Source organism: Ovis aries, chromosome 11 (assembly GCF_016772045.2).
Source record: "Ovis aries strain OAR_USU_Benz2616 breed Rambouillet chromosome 11, ARS-UI_Ramb_v3.0, whole genome shotgun sequence".
In the NCBI taxonomy this organism is placed as follows: Eukaryota; Metazoa; Chordata; class Mammalia; order Artiodactyla; family Bovidae; genus Ovis; species Ovis aries.
Genome location: NC_056064.1, coordinates 46,705,809 through 46,727,050, shown reverse-complemented (window position 1 = coordinate 46,727,050; position 21,242 = coordinate 46,705,809). Strand labels below are relative to the sequence as shown.

Genomic DNA, 21,242 nt, shown 5'->3' with positions numbered 1-21,242 from the left:
AGAGGCTATGGCGATGGCTCCATCAGCAGCATCACCTTGCTTCCATGGCTGAATGGCTTTCCTCCATAGGCATTTCCCACCACAATCTCCTCCCCCATATCCCCTCCAATCTGTCTCTCCACAGTCAACAGCAGCCCTCGCCCTAGGATTGCTCCACAACCTCTAAACTCCAGCTGCCAGCTGCTGCGCCTTCCAGGGAACCACGTCCCTGTCCAGGATATGTATGGCTGTGGCAAGGACTGTCTGATTCTCATTCCATTTATGCTGTCACAGATCAGCTCACTCTCAGCCATAAATGTTTCTCCTCTGACTCAAGACAACTGTCCCAATGTGGGGATCAGACTCCTGCTTCAGTTCCACCAGCCGAGGGCAGGTCCTACTAACACTTGTTTCTTTCCCCTAGTTCCTTGGTCCTACCAAGTTTTGCGTGGTTCTATATATTCTTTTCCTCGGGTCAGGCACTCCTGTCGGCTCTCAGCTGGTGTTCTGCATGCACTTCTGTGTCTGAAGGTGTATTCCTGACATATCCGTGGAGACAGATGTACTCCACATCCACCTACTGCTCTGCCATCTTGTTCTCTCCACAGTGCCTTTTATAGACCTGACTGTTAAATGTTTCTTCCATTTCATCAATTTTAGGGAATGCTCACCTTTTACCACCCACAGAAAGAATATTTGTACTGTCTTTTACAAAAGTATTGACGACTAGATAAATTTATGTCGTTCAAATCTAAGTAACTCTAAAAAGTCATTATTGAGATTTTCCTGGTAACCTAGTGGCTAAGGCTCCGGGCTCCCAATACAGGGGGCCTGGGTTCAATCCCTGGTCAGGCAAATATAATAGATTCCACATGTCACAATGAAGAACCAGCGCAGTCAAATAAATAAACAGCAAGCCATTATTTGTCAGTTATAAAATCAGTCTTAAGTACCATTATCAGTTGAACTGTGCCACCCAAAAAGACATATTAAAGTGCTAATCCCCAGTACCTCAGATTATAACCTTTGGAAATAGGGTCACTGAAGATTTAATTAGTTAAAATAAGGTCATACTGGAGTAGGGTGGGCCCTTAACCCGATTTGATTGGTGTCCTCCTGAGAAAAGAAGACACACAGGGGAACACTGTGTGAAGCGGAGGCAGACTGAGCTACGCTGCTGCAAGCCACTGCACACTAACCAAGGACCCTCCCTGGAGGCCACAGAAGGAACGGCCCTGCCAACACCTTGATTTAAGGTTTCTGACATCCTAAACTGTGAGAGAATTAAATTTATGTTGTTTTAAACCACCCAGTTTATGGTATTTAGTGATGGTAGCCCTAGGAAATGATTACGGAAATGAAAGTGTTAGTTGCTCAGTTCAGTTCAGTTGCTCAGTCGTGTCCGACTCTTTGCGACCCCATGAATTGCAGCATGCCAGGCCTCCCTGTCCATCACCAACTCCTGGAGTTCACTCAGACTCACGTGCATCAAGTCGGTGATGCCATCCAGCCATCTCGTCCTCTGTCGTCCCCTTCTCCTCCTGCCCCCACTCTCTCCCAGCACCAGAGTCTTTTCCAACGAGTCAACTCTTCGCATGAGGCGGCCAAAGTACTGGGGTTTCAGCTTTAGCATCAGTCCTTCCAAAGAATACCCAGGACTGATCTCCTTTAGAATGGACTAGCTGGATCTCCCTGCAGTCCAAGGGACTCTCAAGTCTTCTCCAACACCACAGTTCAAAAGCATCAATCCTTCAGTGCTCAGCTTTCTTCACAGTCCAACTCTCACATCCATACATGACCACAGGAAAAACCATAGCCTTGACTAGATGGACATTTGCTGGCAAAGTAATGTCTCTGCTTTTCAATATGCTATCTAGGTTGGTCATAACTTTCCTTCCAAGGAGTAAGCATCTTTTAATTTCATGGCTGCAATCACCATCTGCAGTGATTTTGGAGCCCTCCAAAAAAAAGTCTGACACTGTTTCCACTGTTTCCCCATCTACTTCCTATGAAGAGATGGGACCAGATGCCACGATCTTAGTTTTCTGAATGTTCAACTCTTTGCCACCCCATGGACTGCAGTCCGCCAAGGTCCTCTATCCATGGAATTCTCCATGGAAGAATACTGGAGTGGGAAGCCATTACCTTCTCCACGGAATCGAACCCAAGTCTCCTGCATTGCAGGCAGATTCTTTACCTTCTGAGCCACCAGGGAAGCCCAGGAAACGAGTCTATGTACCCTCCATGGCAAAACTGTATCATAACTGAACAGATTTAAAAAAACAAATGCACGTTATTTGCAGATATTATTTTGACCAAAGTAATTTTAGTGGTGAACTACAGATAGTACCTGAATATCCCAGGTAAGAATTTTTAAAGAGTGTCAGGATTTCATGTCCTGTGTCTACTGCAAACTGGTATATACCACCCAAGGGAGAACTGATACTTACAGAATCAACAGATTTGTCTCTCTAAATATCATATGATATCACTTATATGTGGAATTTTTAAAAAAATGATACCAATGAACTTATTTACAAAACAGAAATAGACTCACAGACATAGAAAACAAACTCATGGCTAGCAAAGGGGAAGGATGGGGGGATAAATTTGGAATTTAAGGTTAACAAATACACACTACTATATATAAAATAGATAAACAACAAGAACCTACAGTATAGCACCGGAAATTATAGTAAATATCTTACAATAACTCACAATGGAAAAGAATCTGAAAACAAATGCATATGTAAACTATAACTGAATCACTTTGCTGTACATCTGGAATACTGTAAATCAACTATATTTCAATAAAAAAATTATAAAAGGCTTTATCACTTACTATGGGTCATATGCCAAGAATCAGATGGTTCACATGAAATCACTTTAAAATGGAATTCTGTAATTCCTTATACACCAGAATATATTCATGGACTAGGACAATGATGCTATAAAATTTCATTTACTCCCTCTGACAATCCACATCTTAAGCAGCCACAGTTTTGTATACAGGTCAAATCCCCATATTTACTTTAATGTTGTGTATGTCAATATAAAGAAAATCTTAATAGTAATGTCTTTATTGCCTTGCCATTGACTATTTGAGAGTTCAAGACTTGGTTACATACTGAATAACAACAGTATTTATGGTAACTAACTTCTCAGAACTATAAAAATATGTTACTTTTTCAACAGGTTCAAAAATACCTTTCAGAAAAACTTACTAACCTGGTCAAAAATCATTACAAATCTTTTATGATCTTTTTATTAGACAGCAAATCTGTTTTAGGATCTTAATAAAGATCACTCAAAATAGAGCCAAGGTACAAACTGAGAATAAAAGAACTGTGTTGAGGCTCCTGTTCAGACTATATTTGATCACTTGATTAAATTTTTAATGTCAAGAGGTTTGCTCTTTCTAGAAAAACTAGTACTGCAACCTGGTGTTCAGGTACCTTACCCACCAAATTATGTGTCACAGAGCTTCTTATACACAGATAATTATCATTTGTAAGGATATTAGCTACAGCCTTCTACAACTAAAGAACTTCTATTCTGCATTAAAATTAAGAAAAGAAATTGGTTTATTAAAGCACAACTTTAGAAGATATTATTAAAATACCTAAAATTAATAGATATCAACCAGGGCACTTTCCTGGTGATCCAATGGTTAAGACTCGGCATTTTTACTGCCAAGGGTCAGTTCTTAGTCAGGGAACTAAGATCCCACAAGCTGTGCTGCTGCTGCTGCTGCTGCTGCTGCTGCTAAGTCGCTTCAGTCGTGTCCGACTCTGTGCGACCCCATAGACGGCAGCCCACCAGGCTCCCCTGTCCCTGGGATTCTCCAGTGTGGCCAAAAAACAAACAAGCAAATAAAAAAAGTTATCAGCCAGAAACAGCTTCCCAAGAAGAGAGATGGATAGTCTGCAATTTATATTACTTAAAATCATAAAAAAAAAATACTATCCACTTTGGAGAAACAACTCTGGTTAGGGATCTCATGTAGATAATACCAAATTCTCTGGTCTGATGGCTCTACAGCAGAGTCCTCCTTTTGTACTCTAACTATATAAAATTTCCAGAACCTTCTGGGCAACAGGCTGCTTATACAATAAAAAGATAAATACTTGCTGCTATCAGCAAAAACTACAATCACATCTTAAAAGTAATTACATGGTATATCTCTAAACAAATCCACTAACCACTCAGGTTCAAGTCTTTAGACGTTTTAAAAACTGCCATCTGAAGAGTAACCATTGTCATGGACTAGTAGGAGGCATTATCACACCTGGGACTCAGTGTGAGCATTAAGTGACTTTGGCCAATCATGGGGGATGTTTTATCTTCCATCCCATTCTGACAAAATTGGATGGAGAGCCACTTCCAGGGCAATTTGCTCATCACGGTCAGGGTGCTGAGGAATAGACATCATGCCTCTATGCGGCAGCTGTTTATACTGCCCTAGTGCAACTCTGTTAACCTGAGCTATCACCTGAGCACAGACAGCTCAGCGTGGATACCATATGTATCACACATAAAGCACTGACTATAATCCAGAGGTAGGGTTCCACAATGTTTGTTTGTTTCAGTTTGGCCATGCCACATGGGGCGGCTTGCAGGATCTTCGTTCCCCAACCAGGGATCAAACCTGGGCTCTGGCAGTGAAAACACTGAGTCCTAACCACAAGACTGCCAAGGAATTCCCATTAACAAAATATTATTAATAATACCAGTATCTGTACTTTTCTTTCAGACAAATTTGTTATTTATGTTTCATTAGTATTCAAAAGTAGTTCTATCCTCTCCAATCAATGCCCAATATGTTATTTCACCAAGAAAAAAAAGGTAGGATAGGCAGTCTATGGAACCCTTGAACCTACAGTAAACTACAGATCAGAAGTGTGAGAGCCTATGATTAAAAATACACTGTGCCACTCACCACAACCCAGTCTCAAACGGAAACGATCTACAAAATCAAAATAAGTAAGATACACCAAAAGGTATCACAACTTTTAAGACTTCTTTTTTAAAGTCCTGAGCTGACATTAGCTATTTATGCAGTTGGAATTTTAGGATTTTAAATGTTAATTTCCTCCTTGGAGTAAATACTTGAATGTTTTAAACCAAAGTTATAATAAAGTGAAGGAGGGCTCAAGATTCCAAGTTATTGACAGGCACAGGCAGTGGGACTGCTCACCAGCCTGACCACTGGCTCAATGCTCATCTTCAAGAAGGTGACTATCTCTGCTGACTGGATACTCTCCCCTTAAAGAGCCCCAGGAACATGTCTTGTACATTCTTCCAAGGTTTTGTTTTACACCAAACTCAGGAAATCCTTCCTTGGGTCTTTGCCTATTTCAGTCTTCTGTGGACCCAGAATAAATGCAGGGAGTGGGCAGCCTCCTAATGAAAACTTATTACATAATTAAAATGATATCAAGTCAAGTCTTAGCTTTTTCTTCCTTAGTTTTGGCAATTCTGATTTTTTTAAGCTTTAATATAGAACTTGTTTTTTTATTCCTCTGATTATTTGCCATTTTTTCAGGACTTTATCTCATTCCTTACAATTCTTTACACATGTGGAGACAAAACTGAATGAAAAGAAGACTACCACTACTAAGATATTAATGACTACAATTACGAAAAAATTTAAAAATCCAAACCAACTTTTCAATTCTCAACTTCATCATCACAATTCACTTACTTAATAAGGTTCTGGAAAGCATAACCATCTGTCCACTGTTCAGTAAACGAAGCCCCGTGTCGGACAGTGGTAAAGTGGCCCAGTCTCAAGCGATCTTGCATGCTTTTATCTCTACATGCCATCTTCTCTTGTTTTGACTTAGGGGAAAAGGACAAATAGAAAATAATTGTATTTTCCTATGAGAACTCAGAGGCAGCACTATGTTTGTTTTTGTACTATGCTGCTCAAAGTTTAGGTCAACTGGCTAAATCTACACTGATTTCAGGAAGTACCCTAAAGCTATAAACATTTTTTATAACCCACAAGCACTCTACATTAACATATACTAACATATACATTTCTGTTATAAATGTGGAATTTCCCTTCTATAAAATTAATGAATTAAGAGATGAAGCAAAGTTCTCCTCAGTATCTTTGACATTAATAAAATAATTCATTTCACTTTTTATCAGTGTTCCCTGTCCCTTTAATAGCATTTCAAAGATTTCAGCAAAAAAACAAACCACCAGTCTGTCTCAAACCTCTAGCTTATAATCATTTCATTAGGAAGTACTGTCATCTTCAAACTTTCACTGTAAGATAAATAAGTACTACAGATATGTTTTATAAATTTTAAGACATTAATTATTTATGAAATATAATAAACAATTATAATAATTATAATAGATGTTATTAAAGGCAAATTACAACTAATCAGTTACTATTAATATAATAAAGGAGGCATCAGCCAATTAAATAATCATATACAAGTAATTGCCAACTAGTTTTTTAAAATACAAAACACTTAATTATCACATTATTATATAAATAAATTACTCTAAATACCATTTCTGAAATGGACATAAAACTATTGCTAAATGTCTGTATTAGTAATAGGATGTGCTGTATGCTCAGTCACTCGGTTGTGTCTGCCTCTTTGCAGCCCCATAGACTATTGCCCACCAGGCTCCTCTGCCCATGGAATTTTGCAGGCAAGAATACTGAAGTAGGTTGCCATTTCCTACTCCAGGGGATCTTCCCGATCCAGGGATCAAACCTCTTGAGTCTTCTGCATTGGCATTTGGCAGGTGGGGTCTTTAACACTATGGCTACCCCAGTACCCCTTTCCTAAACCCAAAAGCCCTTTGTTGGTTTTTTGTTCTTCTTTCCAAAGAAGAGACATGCATTTACATAAATGTTTCTTACCAAAGAAGCTAGGCACACCCATGCCCACGTAAGACAGAGAACTAAAACTGTGGTCAGTCCTTTCCTACTTTGAAATACTTTTGTTTCAGGTAAAAAGTTAGAAGTCACAACAATGGCATACCCCAAGCATCCTGGGACACAGAGTTGAGGCCATTACTAAGCACTTACCTTTTCTATAAGGAGTTTCTTGCTCATTGTCACACATCGATTTAATCGTTCTTTGTATTTCTCTAACATCTTTTGCTGTTCATCAATCTGCCGTCTCAAATCACAGTTGGCCTTCAGTGGAAAAAATTTCCTTAAATTAGCTCCAAGGAAGACAGAGTAATACAAAAGCAGTTTCTAGGGAGTCTGAAAAGCATTTCTTTTGTTAAATTATAAGCAAAATTGAGATTTAAAGAGGTAAGAGTAACTATGTCTTTAAAAAAAGAAGGTAAACACTTTGTTCCTTGATTTTCTTTTAATAAACTTATCATTTATTAAAGATGAATTCTGTTACTTAGGATGTTTTTCTACTGGTCATACTTTACTCCTCCCCAAAGCCAGTTACAGATAAATCCAGTACCCCACACATGCTAATACTGTCACAAAATAAAAGAAAAAATCTATCATGAATGAGATGTTTAGAATTCATATAAATAGTGCTTTTAAGCATTTATAGATTAAATACTTACAAAGGGTGAATAAGCACTACCAAAAAAACAACATATAATGTTCTTTACGTTCAATTGTTGCTCTTCTGTTCTTCCTTCCAAAGAAGAAACATGGATTTACATAAATGTTTCTTACCAGAGAAGACAGGCACACCCATGCCCACATAAGATAGAACTAACAAACAAGCTGAATACAAGGTCTTGGTTCAAGAAAACCAGAATGTAAACACACAGTTGATTTAGCTGTGGTCAGAAGGGTGGGCTAAATACTTTGAAAGATTCAAGACTCCTACAATAACAGAGAAGCAAAGAACCACTAACCCCAGGTCAATTTTGACTTGCAACTCCTGAGTTTACTCTTGTGTTGAACAAAAGATATCTACTCTTTTGGCAAATAAATGATACTACAGCACACTCAATTTCTGAGACTTCGAAGCTTCACTTTAACGTGACCATTGTGCAACAGCTTCCATCTCCAAGTATCTGCTTTCCTCATAGTTTCTATTAGTTCTTCTAAGAGAGCTCATGGGTTCCATGGACCACATTACCAAAGGCCAAGTACAAGGACATTTGGTTAAATATGACTAATTCATACTTAAAAAACCTGCAAGCCAAAGATCATGTAATACATATATATGAAGTTCAATCTACTTTTGGAAGGTGCTGCTGCTGCTAAGTCGCTTCAGTCATGTCGGACTCTGTGCGACCCTATAACATCCATTAAAATCTATAATCAAGTTTATGGAATCAACAGTCTCTGGCAATTTATTTTAAATCATAAGAACTCTAAATTTTTTGTGGTTTCCAACACTAATGATTTTGTGCTCAGGTTTAAAATAGCACCTGACTAGCAGCTCCTGATGCAGCCTTACCCAAACATCTAACTAAAATGGAAAAACTCAATCAATGGTCCATGCCTGTCTGAAAGGAGACGTAAAGAGTAGTGTTTATTCCCCTGTCCCTCTGAATCAGAAACACAAGCTCTCATCAATTTGAAAAAATGGCATCTCTCCTTTGTGTCTTCTTTTTTGACATAACCATTCCATTGGCACTGTTCTAGATCCAAAGAAAGACTACAATCTTCAGAAAACAAAGGATAAGAAAGTTGGGAATGGTAAAGAGGACATACTGCTTCCTGGGAAATAAAACCATATTTTAAAACTCCCCAAAGAATCCTAAGTTAGGGTCAATTTTTCACCTACTCCATCTTCTCAATCTTAAGAAAATTAGATGATGAAGGAAGAAGACAAGCCCATGATCCTTTTTTAGCTCGGCAGAGCTACCCTGGCCAAAAATCTTAATTTTTTGGTTTAGATTAGACAACTAGACTAGGATTTCTATAAACACACAATATCTAATTATAAACCTTGGCAATTCAACGAGCACCCAAGTGAAAAGAAGAGACGTTAAGAGCAACACCAAGCAAGCATACATGCTAACAATGAAAGATGGAAAATAGGTACTGAATTTAAACATGGCTCTTCTCACTGAAGGATGGAGAAGAGCAAACTAAGAAACAAAACCACCAGGCCTAAGGGAAAATGTTTCTGAATAGAAAAGGGAACATCAGCTTGAGAATAATAAAAACATTGGAGATTAAAATGTTAGCCAATTTTATCTACAAATACAGGGACTTTGCTGGCAGTCCAACAGTTAAGACTTCATGCCTTCACTACATGGGAATCCCTGACTGGGGAACTGCGATCCTGTATGCTGGGTGATGTGGCCAAAAAATAAAAATAAATAATTTCTTAAAAAAATTTTTTATATGCTATAAATAGATAGAAAATTAGTATAGTAAATATACCAAATGTTTTAATCGCAGTTAATGGAATTATGGGTGTGATTTTAATTTTTTTTAGTATTTTTACTATTCTCTAAATTTATTATAAAGAGTATGTATTGCTTTTTACAATAAGAAAACAATAAACCTTAAAATATTTTTAAAACGGTGAGTCAATATGCCAAACTGTATATTAAAAAATTATTTCAGAAAATAACATGGTATTACTGTATAGCACAAGGAACTCTACTCAATATTCTGCAATAATCTATATGAGAAAAGAATCTGAAAAAGAATGAATATATGTACAACTGAATTACTTTGCTATACATCTGAAACATAACAATGTAAATCAATCATACTCCAATAAATTAAAATTTAAAAAAATCATTGTATATTTTCTAGAGGTATATTTTTAACTCCATATAGCTACTTTTAAAGTTTCTATTGTGAGCACAAAACACTTTAGATGAACAGGTTATAAAAGATATAAAAAGCAAAACCAGGACTAAAAAGTACTTGTGAAATAGTTTTTAAAATTCAAATACACATATATGTGGAATCTAGAAAAATGGTAGAGATTAACCTATTTCCAGAGCAGGAATAGAGACACAGACGTGGAGAACGGATATGTGGACGGCGGGTGGGGTGTGGGGGGTGAGGAGGAGAATGGGAGGGTGAGACAAATTGGGAGACTGGGATGGACACATATATACTGCCACGTGTAAAACAGACTGCTAATGGGAAGCTGCTATAAAGCACAGGAAGCTCAGCTCTGTATTCTGTGATGACCAAGAGGTGTGGGATGGGGGGTAGGGGGGAGGTCCAAGAGGGAAGGGATATATGTATGCATACAGCTGACTCACTTCATTGTACAGCAGAAACTAATACAACATAGCAATTATATTCCAATTTTAAAAAATCAATAAAATTTAAAAAAATTCAAAGACATTAAAAAAAATTTTCCCTGAAATGTGAAAACGACACTCTATATACATATTCTCACACCTTCAACTCTCCACAGATATAGTCCTCTAGTATATATTTAAATACTAAAGTTCTACAATTAAGATGTCCAATGTAAAGACACTGTTTGGAATATAGTTTGATCCTCGTTACCTACTCAGATTCCCTCAGATCAAAGAAAAATATCCAAATGTCTACATTTTAACTTTATTATTTGGTTACAGTAATTATCTCTATGATATGCACGTAATTCACACATATAAATATAGATAAATCAATCAGTGCTTGTTATAAAATCTCATATGACATTTTCATACTTACTCTTAATAAATCATCTATTCTTCCTTCCTTCTTCTCTAAGTCAGAATTCTTACTGTTTTCTAGTGCAGATATTTTTTCTATTGTGAGGTCAGACTACAGAGATAAGCAGAAAACAAACTTAGGATTAATCTCAAAATATTACATGTCATCACATTTTTCTCATTACTTTTCTGAAAAAAAGCACTTGACAACACAACTAGCCTGGAGTCACATGGCTCAAGAAATTAAATTTGCCTTTCTCATCCCATTCTTTAAGCATGACGTTCTGCTATACTTGCCCTTCAAAAATACATTAACTCTGAAATAAAATATATGAATTCTCAAAATTCTGTGCACTGAACAGTAAAGGAACATACTCTCTAGAAATGAAACTAACTTTGAACAGAAAAGGTCATCAGAGGAGAAAGGACCCAAATCTCTAAAGAACAAACATGCCACCTAGTGGAAACAGAGTGACCGGAAGAAGAGAGATGAATGCTCAACTACCTAAGTCTATTCAACTATTCATAAATTTAACTCAAATAAGATTAAAATCTGCTCCTGAGGGCTGTTTAGTGCTTGTGACTTAAGAAATTCTCCTAGATTGCCAGGCATCCTGTCTTGAAGGCAACAAGGTACCAACAGGAGCTCAACACAACAAAACGGAGGGTATATCCATTACCCTTTTCGCAGATATTATCTTTGAATATTCACAATGTTCCCTAAATTAAGGAGTTTCTGAAGACTGTTTAAGGAAGAATTATGTTGGTGTGCCACATGTTAAAGAAGTTTAAAACAAGGGTTTACTGTGTATCACACGGAACTATATTCAATAGTTTGTAATAAACCATAATGGAAAAAGAATCAGAAAAAAAAGAATACAGACACACACATATATATATATGTATAACCAATCACTTTGCTATGCATGTGAAATTAACACAATATTCTAAATCAACTATATTTCAATAAAAAAGATTCACTGCCGCCTACCATAAGTACTGTGCCAACAAGTGTTTTGTAGACATTAAGATGATGATAATCAACCACATTTTATAGATAATTTGAACTGAAGAAAAATGAGGCCCCAAAAGATAAAGCATAAGTTCAGAGTTAGAACCTGAATCGGGGTCCTAATTTCTCCAAAACAAGTGTTCTTTTCCTTAACACCATGCTGCAGTGTAATCATTTCTGTCTATAATCTGAATACATCAGAAAGGCAGAGAAACACCTCAAAAAGTTAAAAGCACCTTCCAAAAGACTTGAAATATTCATAATGCAAGTTCTGAATACAACACACACAAATAAATGAGATGAAGTCAGAGAAATAAAGGGAGAGAGGAGACCCAGATTTTACACGTAGTGTTGGCATTCACTCCGAAGCAGTTCTCTCCCTCCCTGTTTATCAACCGCTGACCTACCTGGGTCTGCCTGTGCTGGATGGAGATCTGTTTCTGGGAGCTGCAGGAATGCTCTGTGTTGCCCGATCCTGTAGATGAGGGACTGTTTTGCTGAGCCTGGAATAAAGGTGTACCACCAATCACAAGAAGTCTTCCGTCTCTCTCCATGAACATTTGCACGGATGCAAACAATTACATAAAACAAATACCTCCTGATGAAAGCCAAGACTCAGGGCCATGGAGCCAAGATGAAAAGCATACACAACTCAAATGAAAAGTAAGGGCTTGACATGGTGGCTTAGACCATTTTACCGTAAATAGTTTAAAACACCAAATGCTTACAAATGAATTTTTAAAATATGGAAATTAAGTATGTAAATACCCTTTTCAAGGTACAACTGATGCTTGAAAAACACATGGGTTAAGGGCGCTGACCACCCACCCTCCTCCCCCCACCAGGCAGTCAAAAATCCACAGGTAACGTTACAGGTGGCCCTCTGGATCCACAGTTCTGAATCTGATTAAACCAGTCTCGAATGATGTAACACATAGTATGGACTTTTAAAAAAATTCCACATCAAAGTAGACCTGAGCAGTCAGTCCAAATCCACATGTCTTAAGAGTCAAATGTAAAAGTGCTTTCGCAGGACAGGCTGGTGAAGCACTCAAGCACAAGGGACACTCATGACTCCAAGCAGAAAGGACTGGGAACTTCTATTCAGAAGAGCATCCAAGACCCTCAAACTTCATCCAGAAACACACAGTGGGCCAAAAATTCTGGCCAATTTACCATATTGTCACTTGTTTACTGTGACATTTTACACATAAATAATGGGGCATTCTAAGGCACTTTCAAATTTAGAAGGTTTGGGACTTAATATAATTCAACTGTTAAAGAGTATGCAATCATTATACAGACGGTCACCAACTTAACAATGGTTCCACTTAAGTTTTCAACTCTATGATGGTGCGAAAGCAATACGTTCAGTAGAAATGGTGCTTCAGATTTTTGAGTTTTGACCTTCTCCTGGGTTAGTAACATGTGACACAGTACTCTCTCATGATGCCAGGCAGCAGCAGCAGGCCACAGCTCCCAGCCAGCCACAGAGGCATGAAGGTAAACAACCAGATACACTGACAGCCACACCCCCAGACAACCATATTGATTTTTACTTTCAGTATTCAACAAATTACATGAGATTCACCACTATATTATAAAATAGACTCTGTGTTAGGTGACTGCAGGCTAATGTACAGGCTGAGCACATTTAAGGTAAGTAAGGCTGAGCTATGATATATTTGGTAGGTGAGGTATATTAAATATATTTTGATTTACGAATGATATTTTCAACTCATGACCTGTTTATCAGGACCTAATCCCATCATAAGTCAAGGAAGACCTTTACTGCAGAGTCCTTTCAAAAACAAAATTGCACTCAACATAGTACAACCTATTATAATACATAATTAGACATAATTACAAAACACTGGATATTCTGGGGATTCTGGGCTAATGGAAATATCATCTCTTCAGAGAATATAGTGTTTCGACATAATGTAAGTTTCATCTGGTACTTCCTAAATATTTCTTTAATTATTTCTTTATCCATTAAATTTAAAACAATGTATAATCATCTCCTATTGAGCAATTACTGCCATGATCACCAGTAGTCCTCCAGTTCAGTTGCTCAGTCATGTCTGACTTGTTGTGACCCCATGAACTGCAGCACGCCAGACCTCCCTGTCCTTCACCATCTCCCAGTGTTTACCCAAATTCATGTCCATTGAGTCGGTGATGCCATCCAACCATCTCATCCTCTGTCGTCCCTTTCTCCTCCCGCCCTCAATCTTTACCTGCATCACGATCTTTTCAAATGAGTCAACACTTCGAATCAAGTGGCCAAAGTATTTGAGTTGCAGCTTCAACATCAGTCCTTTCAATGAACACCCAAGACTGATTCCTTTAAGACGGATTGGCTGGATCTCCTTGCACTCCAAGGGACTCTCAAGAGTTTTCTCCAACACCACAGTTCAAAAGCGTCAATTCTTTGGTGCTCAGCTTTCTTTATAGTCCAACTCTCACAACCATACATGACTACTGGAAAAACCATACCCTTGACTAGATGGACCTTTGTTGGTAAACTAATGTCTCTGCTTTTTAATATGCTTTCTAGGTTGGTCGTAACTTTCCTCCCAAGGAGTAAGTGTCTTTCAATTTCATGCCTTCAGTCATCATCTGCAGTGATTTTGGAACCCAAAAAAGAAAGTCTGACACTGTTTCCACTGTTTCCTCATCTATTTCCCAAGAAGTGATGGGACCGGATGCCATGATCTTCGTTTTCTGAATGTTGAGCTTTAAGCCAACTTTTTCACTCTCCTCTTTCATCAAGAGGTTTTTTAGTTCCTCTTCACTTTCTGCCATAAAAGTGGTGTCATCTGCATATCTGAGGTTATTGATATTTCTCCTGGCAATCTTGATTCCAGCTTGTGTTTCTTCCAGTCCAGTGTTTCTCATGATGTACTCTGCATATAAGTTAAATAAGCAGGGTGACAATATACAGCCTTGATGTACTCCTTTTCCTATTTGGAACCAGTCTGTTGTTTCATGTCCAGTTCTAACGGTTGCTTCCTAACCTGCATACAGATTTCTCAAAAGGCAAGTTAGGTGGTCTGGTATTCCATCTCTTACAGAATTTTCCACAGTTTATTGTGATCCACACAGTCAAAGGCTTTGGCATAGTCAATAAAACAGAACAGATGTTTTTCTAGAACTCTTGCTTTTTTGATGATCTGGCAGATATTGGCAATTTGATCCTTGGTTCCTCTGCCTTTTCTAAAACCAGCTTGAACATCTGTGAGTTCATAGTTCATGTATTGTTGAAGCCTGGCTTGGAGAATTTTGAGCATTACTTTACTAGCATGTGAGATGAGTGCAATTGTGAGGTAGTTTGAGCATTCTTTGGCATTGCCTTTCTTTGGGACTGGAATGAAAACTGACCTTTTCCAGTCCTACGGTCACTGCTGAGTTTTCCAAATTTGCTGGCATATTGAGTACAGCACTTTCACAGCATCATCTTTCAGGATTTGAAACAGCTCAACTGGAATTCCATCACCTCCACTAGCTTTGTTCATAGTGATGCTTCCTAAGGCCCACTTGGCTTTGCATTCCAGGATGTCTGGCTCTAGGTGAGTGATCACACCATCGTGATTATCTGGGTCGTGAAGATCTTTTTTGTACAGTTCTTCCGTGTATTCTTGCCACCTCTTCTTAATATCTTCTGCTTCTGTTAGGTCCATATCATTTCTGCCCTTTATCGAGCCCATCTTCACATGAAATGTTCCCTTGGTAAATCTAATTTTCTTGAAGAGATTTCTAGTCTTTCCCATTCTATTGTTTTCCTCAGTTTCTTTGCATTGATCACTGAGGAAGGCTTTATCTCTCCGTGCTATTCTTTGGAACTCTGCATTCAAATGGGTATATCTTTCCTTTTCTCCTTTGGTTTTTGCGTCTCTTGTTTTCACAGCTATTTGTAAGGCCTCCTTATACAGCCATTTTGCTGTTTGCATTTCTTTGTCTTGGGGATGGTCTTGATCTCTGCCTCCTGTACAAGGTCATGAACATTGTCCATATGTACAATGTCCATAGTTCTTCAAGCACTCTGTCTAATCCCTTAAATCTATTTCTCACTTCCACTGTATAATCGTAAGGGATTTGATTTAGGTCATACCTGAATGGTCTAGTGGTTTTTCCTACTTTCTCCAATTTAAGTCTGAATTTGCCAAAAAGGAGTTCATGATCTGAGCCACAGCCAGCTCCTGGTCTTGTTTTTGCTGACTGTATAGAGCTTCTCCATCTTCAGCTGCAAAGAATATAATCAATCTGATTCCAGTATTGACCACCTGGGGATGTCCATGTGTAGAGTCTTCTCTTATGTTGTTGGAAGAGGGTGTTTGCTATGACCAGTGCGTTCTCTTGGCAAAACGCTATTAGCCTTTGCCCTGCTTCATTCTGTACTCCAAGGTCAAATATGCCTGTTACCCCAGGTGTTTCTTAACTTCCTACTTTTGCATTCCAGTCCCCTATAACGAAAAGGACATCTTTTTTGGGTGTTAGTTCTAAAAGGTCTTGTAGGTCTTCATAGAACCATTCAACTTCAGCTTCTTCAGCATTACTGGTCAGGGCACAGACTTGGATTACCTTACAAAACCGTATAAGGAGGTGCTGCTATTTCCATATACAGATAAGAAAATGCAAATCTGAGATATTAAGCACCTATGTGGGGTCACAGAGCTAGTCAGTGGGGGAATAAGAATTGAGGGCTCTCTGCATCCACAGTAACCAATCTCTATGAGCACAGTACACTGACTGTCTCATGTCAGCCATTATGGGTACTGCTGTGAACAGGCCACAAGCAAGCTAAGCACTTCATACACTAAACTGAAAGCTCACAACAGTCTTGTAAGGTAGGCGATAATATCATCTCCGTTTTTATCTATTCATTCATTAAGTACTCACTGAAACATCCTCATCTAAGTATCATGTTAGGTGCTCAGGACACAATGGCCAAGAAAAACAGAAACAAAACCTAAAGGCACAATCATCACTCTGCCTTATGAAACTCATAAACCAAGAAAAGGTGTATTAAGCACTGGATAAATACTTATTGACAGAAACTGTTAAACAATCATATAATACAAAAGTGCAATTAAGGATATGTGCTATAAGCATACACAACAAGGTACCTAACCTAACTTAATGAATTGAGGGTGAATTCCTTGATAAAATAATATCAGAGTTATAATTTGAAGGAAATAAGCAGTCAAAGAGAAGAGACGATAGGGTCATTCCAGGTTCTCACATTCCATACAAGAACCCAAGGAGAAGAGAGAACTGCTGTGGGGATCAAAAAGTAAAAAATGAGGAGTCAGTCGCAAAGAGATAAAACAATGTACACAGCCTGTATGTCAGAGCAGTGATTAGAGCCAGGTTTAGGAGGGTCTAAATAACTGATAATGTTCCCCACTCTTCCTGCAATGTGGCAAACCTACCCTCGTCCTATTGAAGAAGGGTTAGGATTGTAAAACTCACCTACTATACTGCATTGTGATATAACCATTATCTCCTTCAGTTATCATTAGATTGCTTTTAAAATCCTATCCTTTTAAAATCTATCTCTAAATATTACTGAGCTGCTTTTATAATAAACACCAACAAGAATCACCTGACAGGCTAAAAGTCTCTTTCTGTAAACTTCTAGATTTGGGGATATGGGTTTTTTATTTTTTTAAATACTTTTTCCTTTTTTAACATGTGCTCATTTCTAAGTTTTCTTTCAGCAAACAAAGGGTGCTAGAATGTTATTCAAGGAGATGTTTCCAAATTAAAGCTCTCTGTAAAATGTACATATAAATAGCCCATGATAAGAACTAAAACTGCAGAAAGTTAACTGAGTCAGTGGGACAGAAGTAAGCAAATCCCCATGAAAATGAAAATAATACTTACAAAAGATAGGAGAACTACAAAAATATAAGGACCTACTGTGACAAGTGAATCCATGAAAATACTCGAATTCTTATCATTCATTCGGTATTAATTATGAACCTCTGTGCCTGGTCCTGTGTTAAACACTAGAAATGCAACACTGGAAAATAAAGAGAGCTTAGTCTCCTGAGTCCACAATTACCAGGATCATGTTCTCAAGAAATGAGAAGCTGATGGCCTTGCTAAGTAGACCACTGTAGTTGTAAATTTAGTCCACCCCTTACTCGGCAAAACATCCTTCCCAGTCTTCCGTGTTCTTCGGTCCAATTATAGTAGTGTTGGCTTCTAATTCATAATTACAGGCTAGATTTCCCAAAGTCCTACTGATTCTTGGAAGATTTTCTTTCTAAATGAAACCCTAATAACATTAAGAAACAAAGGAGAATTAAGAATCAGAAATTTTAAAAATCTTTAAATTTTAAGAAACATTCAAAAGCATTTGGGATCAGACTGATAGAGAAAGTAAAATAAATTCACAGCTGAAAACACCAGGAGTAAAACAGGCTGGTTCTTTTCAAGAGAACTCCTCCAAAGCCCCACACTGAGATTTACCTTTACCAGGAGTGACCCATGGGACAATTATCAGACATTTAAAACCTATATAGTCCAACAAGGTCCCCTCTTGATCTCTCCCTTGCATAGTGAGAGCCATGGATACTACTGCTTCTGAACCAAGGGTAAAACACAAGAATTGGTCTCTTAAATTAAAAAAACAAACATGTAAATATTTAAAATGGAAAATGAGTGAGTCTAGGGGGAGGGGCTTCTGGTGTGAATATTGTGTCCTAAGGAAAATAGCAAAGAAAGTACAATATCCCTGCCCCCTACAACTGACAGAATGGAGGAATATGTGGAATACACTGCTAAGAGTTAGAGTTACCCAGCAAAACAACGCCTTCCTTACTTCCATGTTTGTAAAGGAGCTGGTTTTTCTGCTGAGAGCTGACCAGATGCTTACACAGGGATAACACTCACACACACACACACACCAATGGAGGGCTATTTGGGAAGCAGTACAATGCCACTGCAGGGAAAAATCCATGCCAATAACCTATGCTAAAGCACTCTAATAGTATTTCATTCAACTAAAACAAGATACATTTTTCAAGAAAACCAACAGCACAAAGTGAAGATCCAACAAGAAAAAACAAAACCTGATCCAAGAGAAAACAGAATTCAATAAAAACAACTTAAAAAATAAAATATGTTCAAAGAGGGTTAAAAGGATACTGTATCTATAAAAATGAAAAGGCAGTAAAGAACATGAAAAATTAATATGACAAGATAGTTCAGTTCAGTTCAGTTGCTCAGTCGTGTCCGACTCTTTGCGACCTCATGAATCGCAGCACGCCAGGATGACAAGGTAAGCGCATTTTGTTTAGAATATTTCAATATTCTAAAAAGTGAATAGACGAGCTAAGTAACCAAATGCACAGAACTGAATACAGAAAATCTGAAAGACAATGTCAAGAAAATCTCCCAGAGGAAGAAACAAAGTCAAGTAGCATGAAAGAAAAGTTAAGCAACATGAACAAGAAGAGGCTTCAAAACTATCTAACAGGCTTTAGGAGGAAAAGAGCAGAGGGAAAGAAAAATCTAAGAATACTAAAATAAAGCTTCTCTGAGGTAAAAGGTTTTTTAAGACTAAAAAAAGGCTACGACATGACAAGGACAAGACAAATAGTGGACAGACCTCAAGAACAAAAAGATACCATATGATCATCTCAACAGATGTAGAGAAAGCATCGAATACCCTTTCATGATGAACTCAGTGAACTCAGAAAAGAAGGGAACTTTTTCAATACCAAAAAAGGCCATCTCTGAAAAACATTTGCAATAACATGAAAAAGAATAAACTCTTAGAAATAATTTGAACAAAACAAGGGCAAAATCTACACACCAAAAATTCCAAATTTTATTACTAATAAAAAGAAATTAAAGATACCTAAATAAATGGAAACATATCTCATATTCATGGACTGGAAAACAATATTTTTATGAAGTCTACTCCCCCAAATTAGTCTGCAGAGTCAGCACAACTGCTATAAATTTCATCTGGTCTGTTTACAGAAACTGAAAAGCTGATCCTAAAATTCATATGGAAATACAAGGGATCCCACAGCCAAAAAAAAATCTGCAAACTACATTTCTAAAAATTAAAGCATTTAAGAACATCTTATATAATGTTAAAAGATGTAGCTTTTGAGGAAGTAATAGACCTCACATATATATTTAAAAAAACCTTTTAGACCTTGACAACTATAACTGTCTCATTCAATCTAAACTAATTCAGTGACTAGGACTGTTTTCTTCTCAGTGAACCCAATAAAATCACTCGGTTTTACGGTGCACAATAATGAAACAATCATAATATTCTAAATGCTCTTTAAATGTTTTCAATTTTTAGAATAATTTATAAAGCAGAAACAATTCAATTATAGTTAAAATAACAAACTAAATATCACAAACAATGTAGTAATAACTAAAAAGCTGAAAGATGAAAAAGGAAGCTGGGTACGTTAAACATCTCTCACAATGGAGAATGTTGAGTACATAAAAGATAATCTGAAGTTAAAATGGAATTCAGTACAAAATCTAAAACAAACTCTTAACAGTGGTTATCTCATGAATACAAAGGAAAGAATTTTACTCTTCTCTATCACTTCAATTATTCGTAGGTCATGCACATATACTACTTTTACAATTTAGAAAATTATATGTTTATAATGTTGAAAATCAAATTTCCTATGTTGAAATGCATAAAATTATGTAGCAATATGATTTTAAACAGGCTTCCCTTGTGGCTCAGCTGGTAAAGAATCCGCCTGTAATACAAGAGACCTGGATTCGATCCCTAGGTTGGGAAGAACCCCTGGAGAAGGGAAAGACTACCCACTCCAGTATTCTGGCCTAGAGAATGCCATGGACATCCATGGGATCAAACATTCAAAGGATGAGACTCATAATATTCTGCCACCTATTTTTACTTATCAGTATTGATCTATCGGTCTTTCATTGCCAGCACATATACGTACTTTTTTTAATGAGGGCAATACTACCCCACATTAATCTGCAGAGTCAGCACAACTGCTATAAAGTCCATCTGGTCTGGTTTACAGAAACTGAAAAGTTGATCCTAAAAATCATATGGAAATGCAAGGGATTCCATGGCCAAAAAAAGTCTACAAACGACATAAAAGTCTATCTCACTTCATTGGTCAACTGTAGAGCATCCCATTGTATATACATACTATATTTTATTTAACTAGTCCTTATATGAAAGATAGCTTCATTAATTCATACAACATATAATTAAACTGCGTGTATATGAGAGCAGATCCTGTTCCAGCGTTGGCGGTGCACAAGTGAACAAAGTTAAGTCCTTGACCTGATGCAGCTTACATTTCGGTGGAGGGGAGTTAGGATGGGAGTGAGGAGTGAGACAAAGAAGTAAATTATAGCAGGTAAGCTGGTGATAAGGCTAAGAAGAAAAATTAGGGCACAGCAGCTATATAACGTTTGGGGGGAGCAGGAAGGAGTGCTATCTTATACAATACAGCCTTTCTAATAGGCTGTAGACTTAAGCAGAGACTAGAGAGAACCAAGGGGACAAGGCAAGGTGATATCTAGAGGAAGAATGTTAAGATAAAGGCCCTGAGGTGAGAGACAACAGGCAGTATTTCAAGAAGAAAGGCAGCCCGTGAGGATGGAACTTGGTGAGGGAGGGAGG

At 37.6% G+C, this 21,242-nt stretch overlaps 1 protein-coding gene across 13 annotated transcripts in view; it reads right to left on the bottom strand.

The window, feature by feature from the left end:
• TLK2 (tousled like kinase 2) overlaps positions 1-21,242 on the bottom strand; it is a 123,450-nt gene that overhangs the window by 39,250 nt on the left and 62,958 nt on the right. For all 13 annotated transcript variants that reach the window (XM_060395755.1, XM_060395760.1, XM_060395756.1 and 10 more), the window contains 4 exons: positions 11,992-12,087; positions 10,592-10,684; positions 7,037-7,147; positions 5,684-5,820 (listed from right to left, as the gene is read on the bottom strand). In XM_060395755.1, coding sequence (XP_060251738.1) covers positions 5,684-5,820; positions 7,037-7,147; positions 10,592-10,684; positions 11,992-12,087 — 437 coding nt within the window. The remainder of the gene's footprint in view (positions 1-5,683; positions 5,821-7,036; positions 7,148-10,591; positions 10,685-11,991; positions 12,088-21,242) is intronic.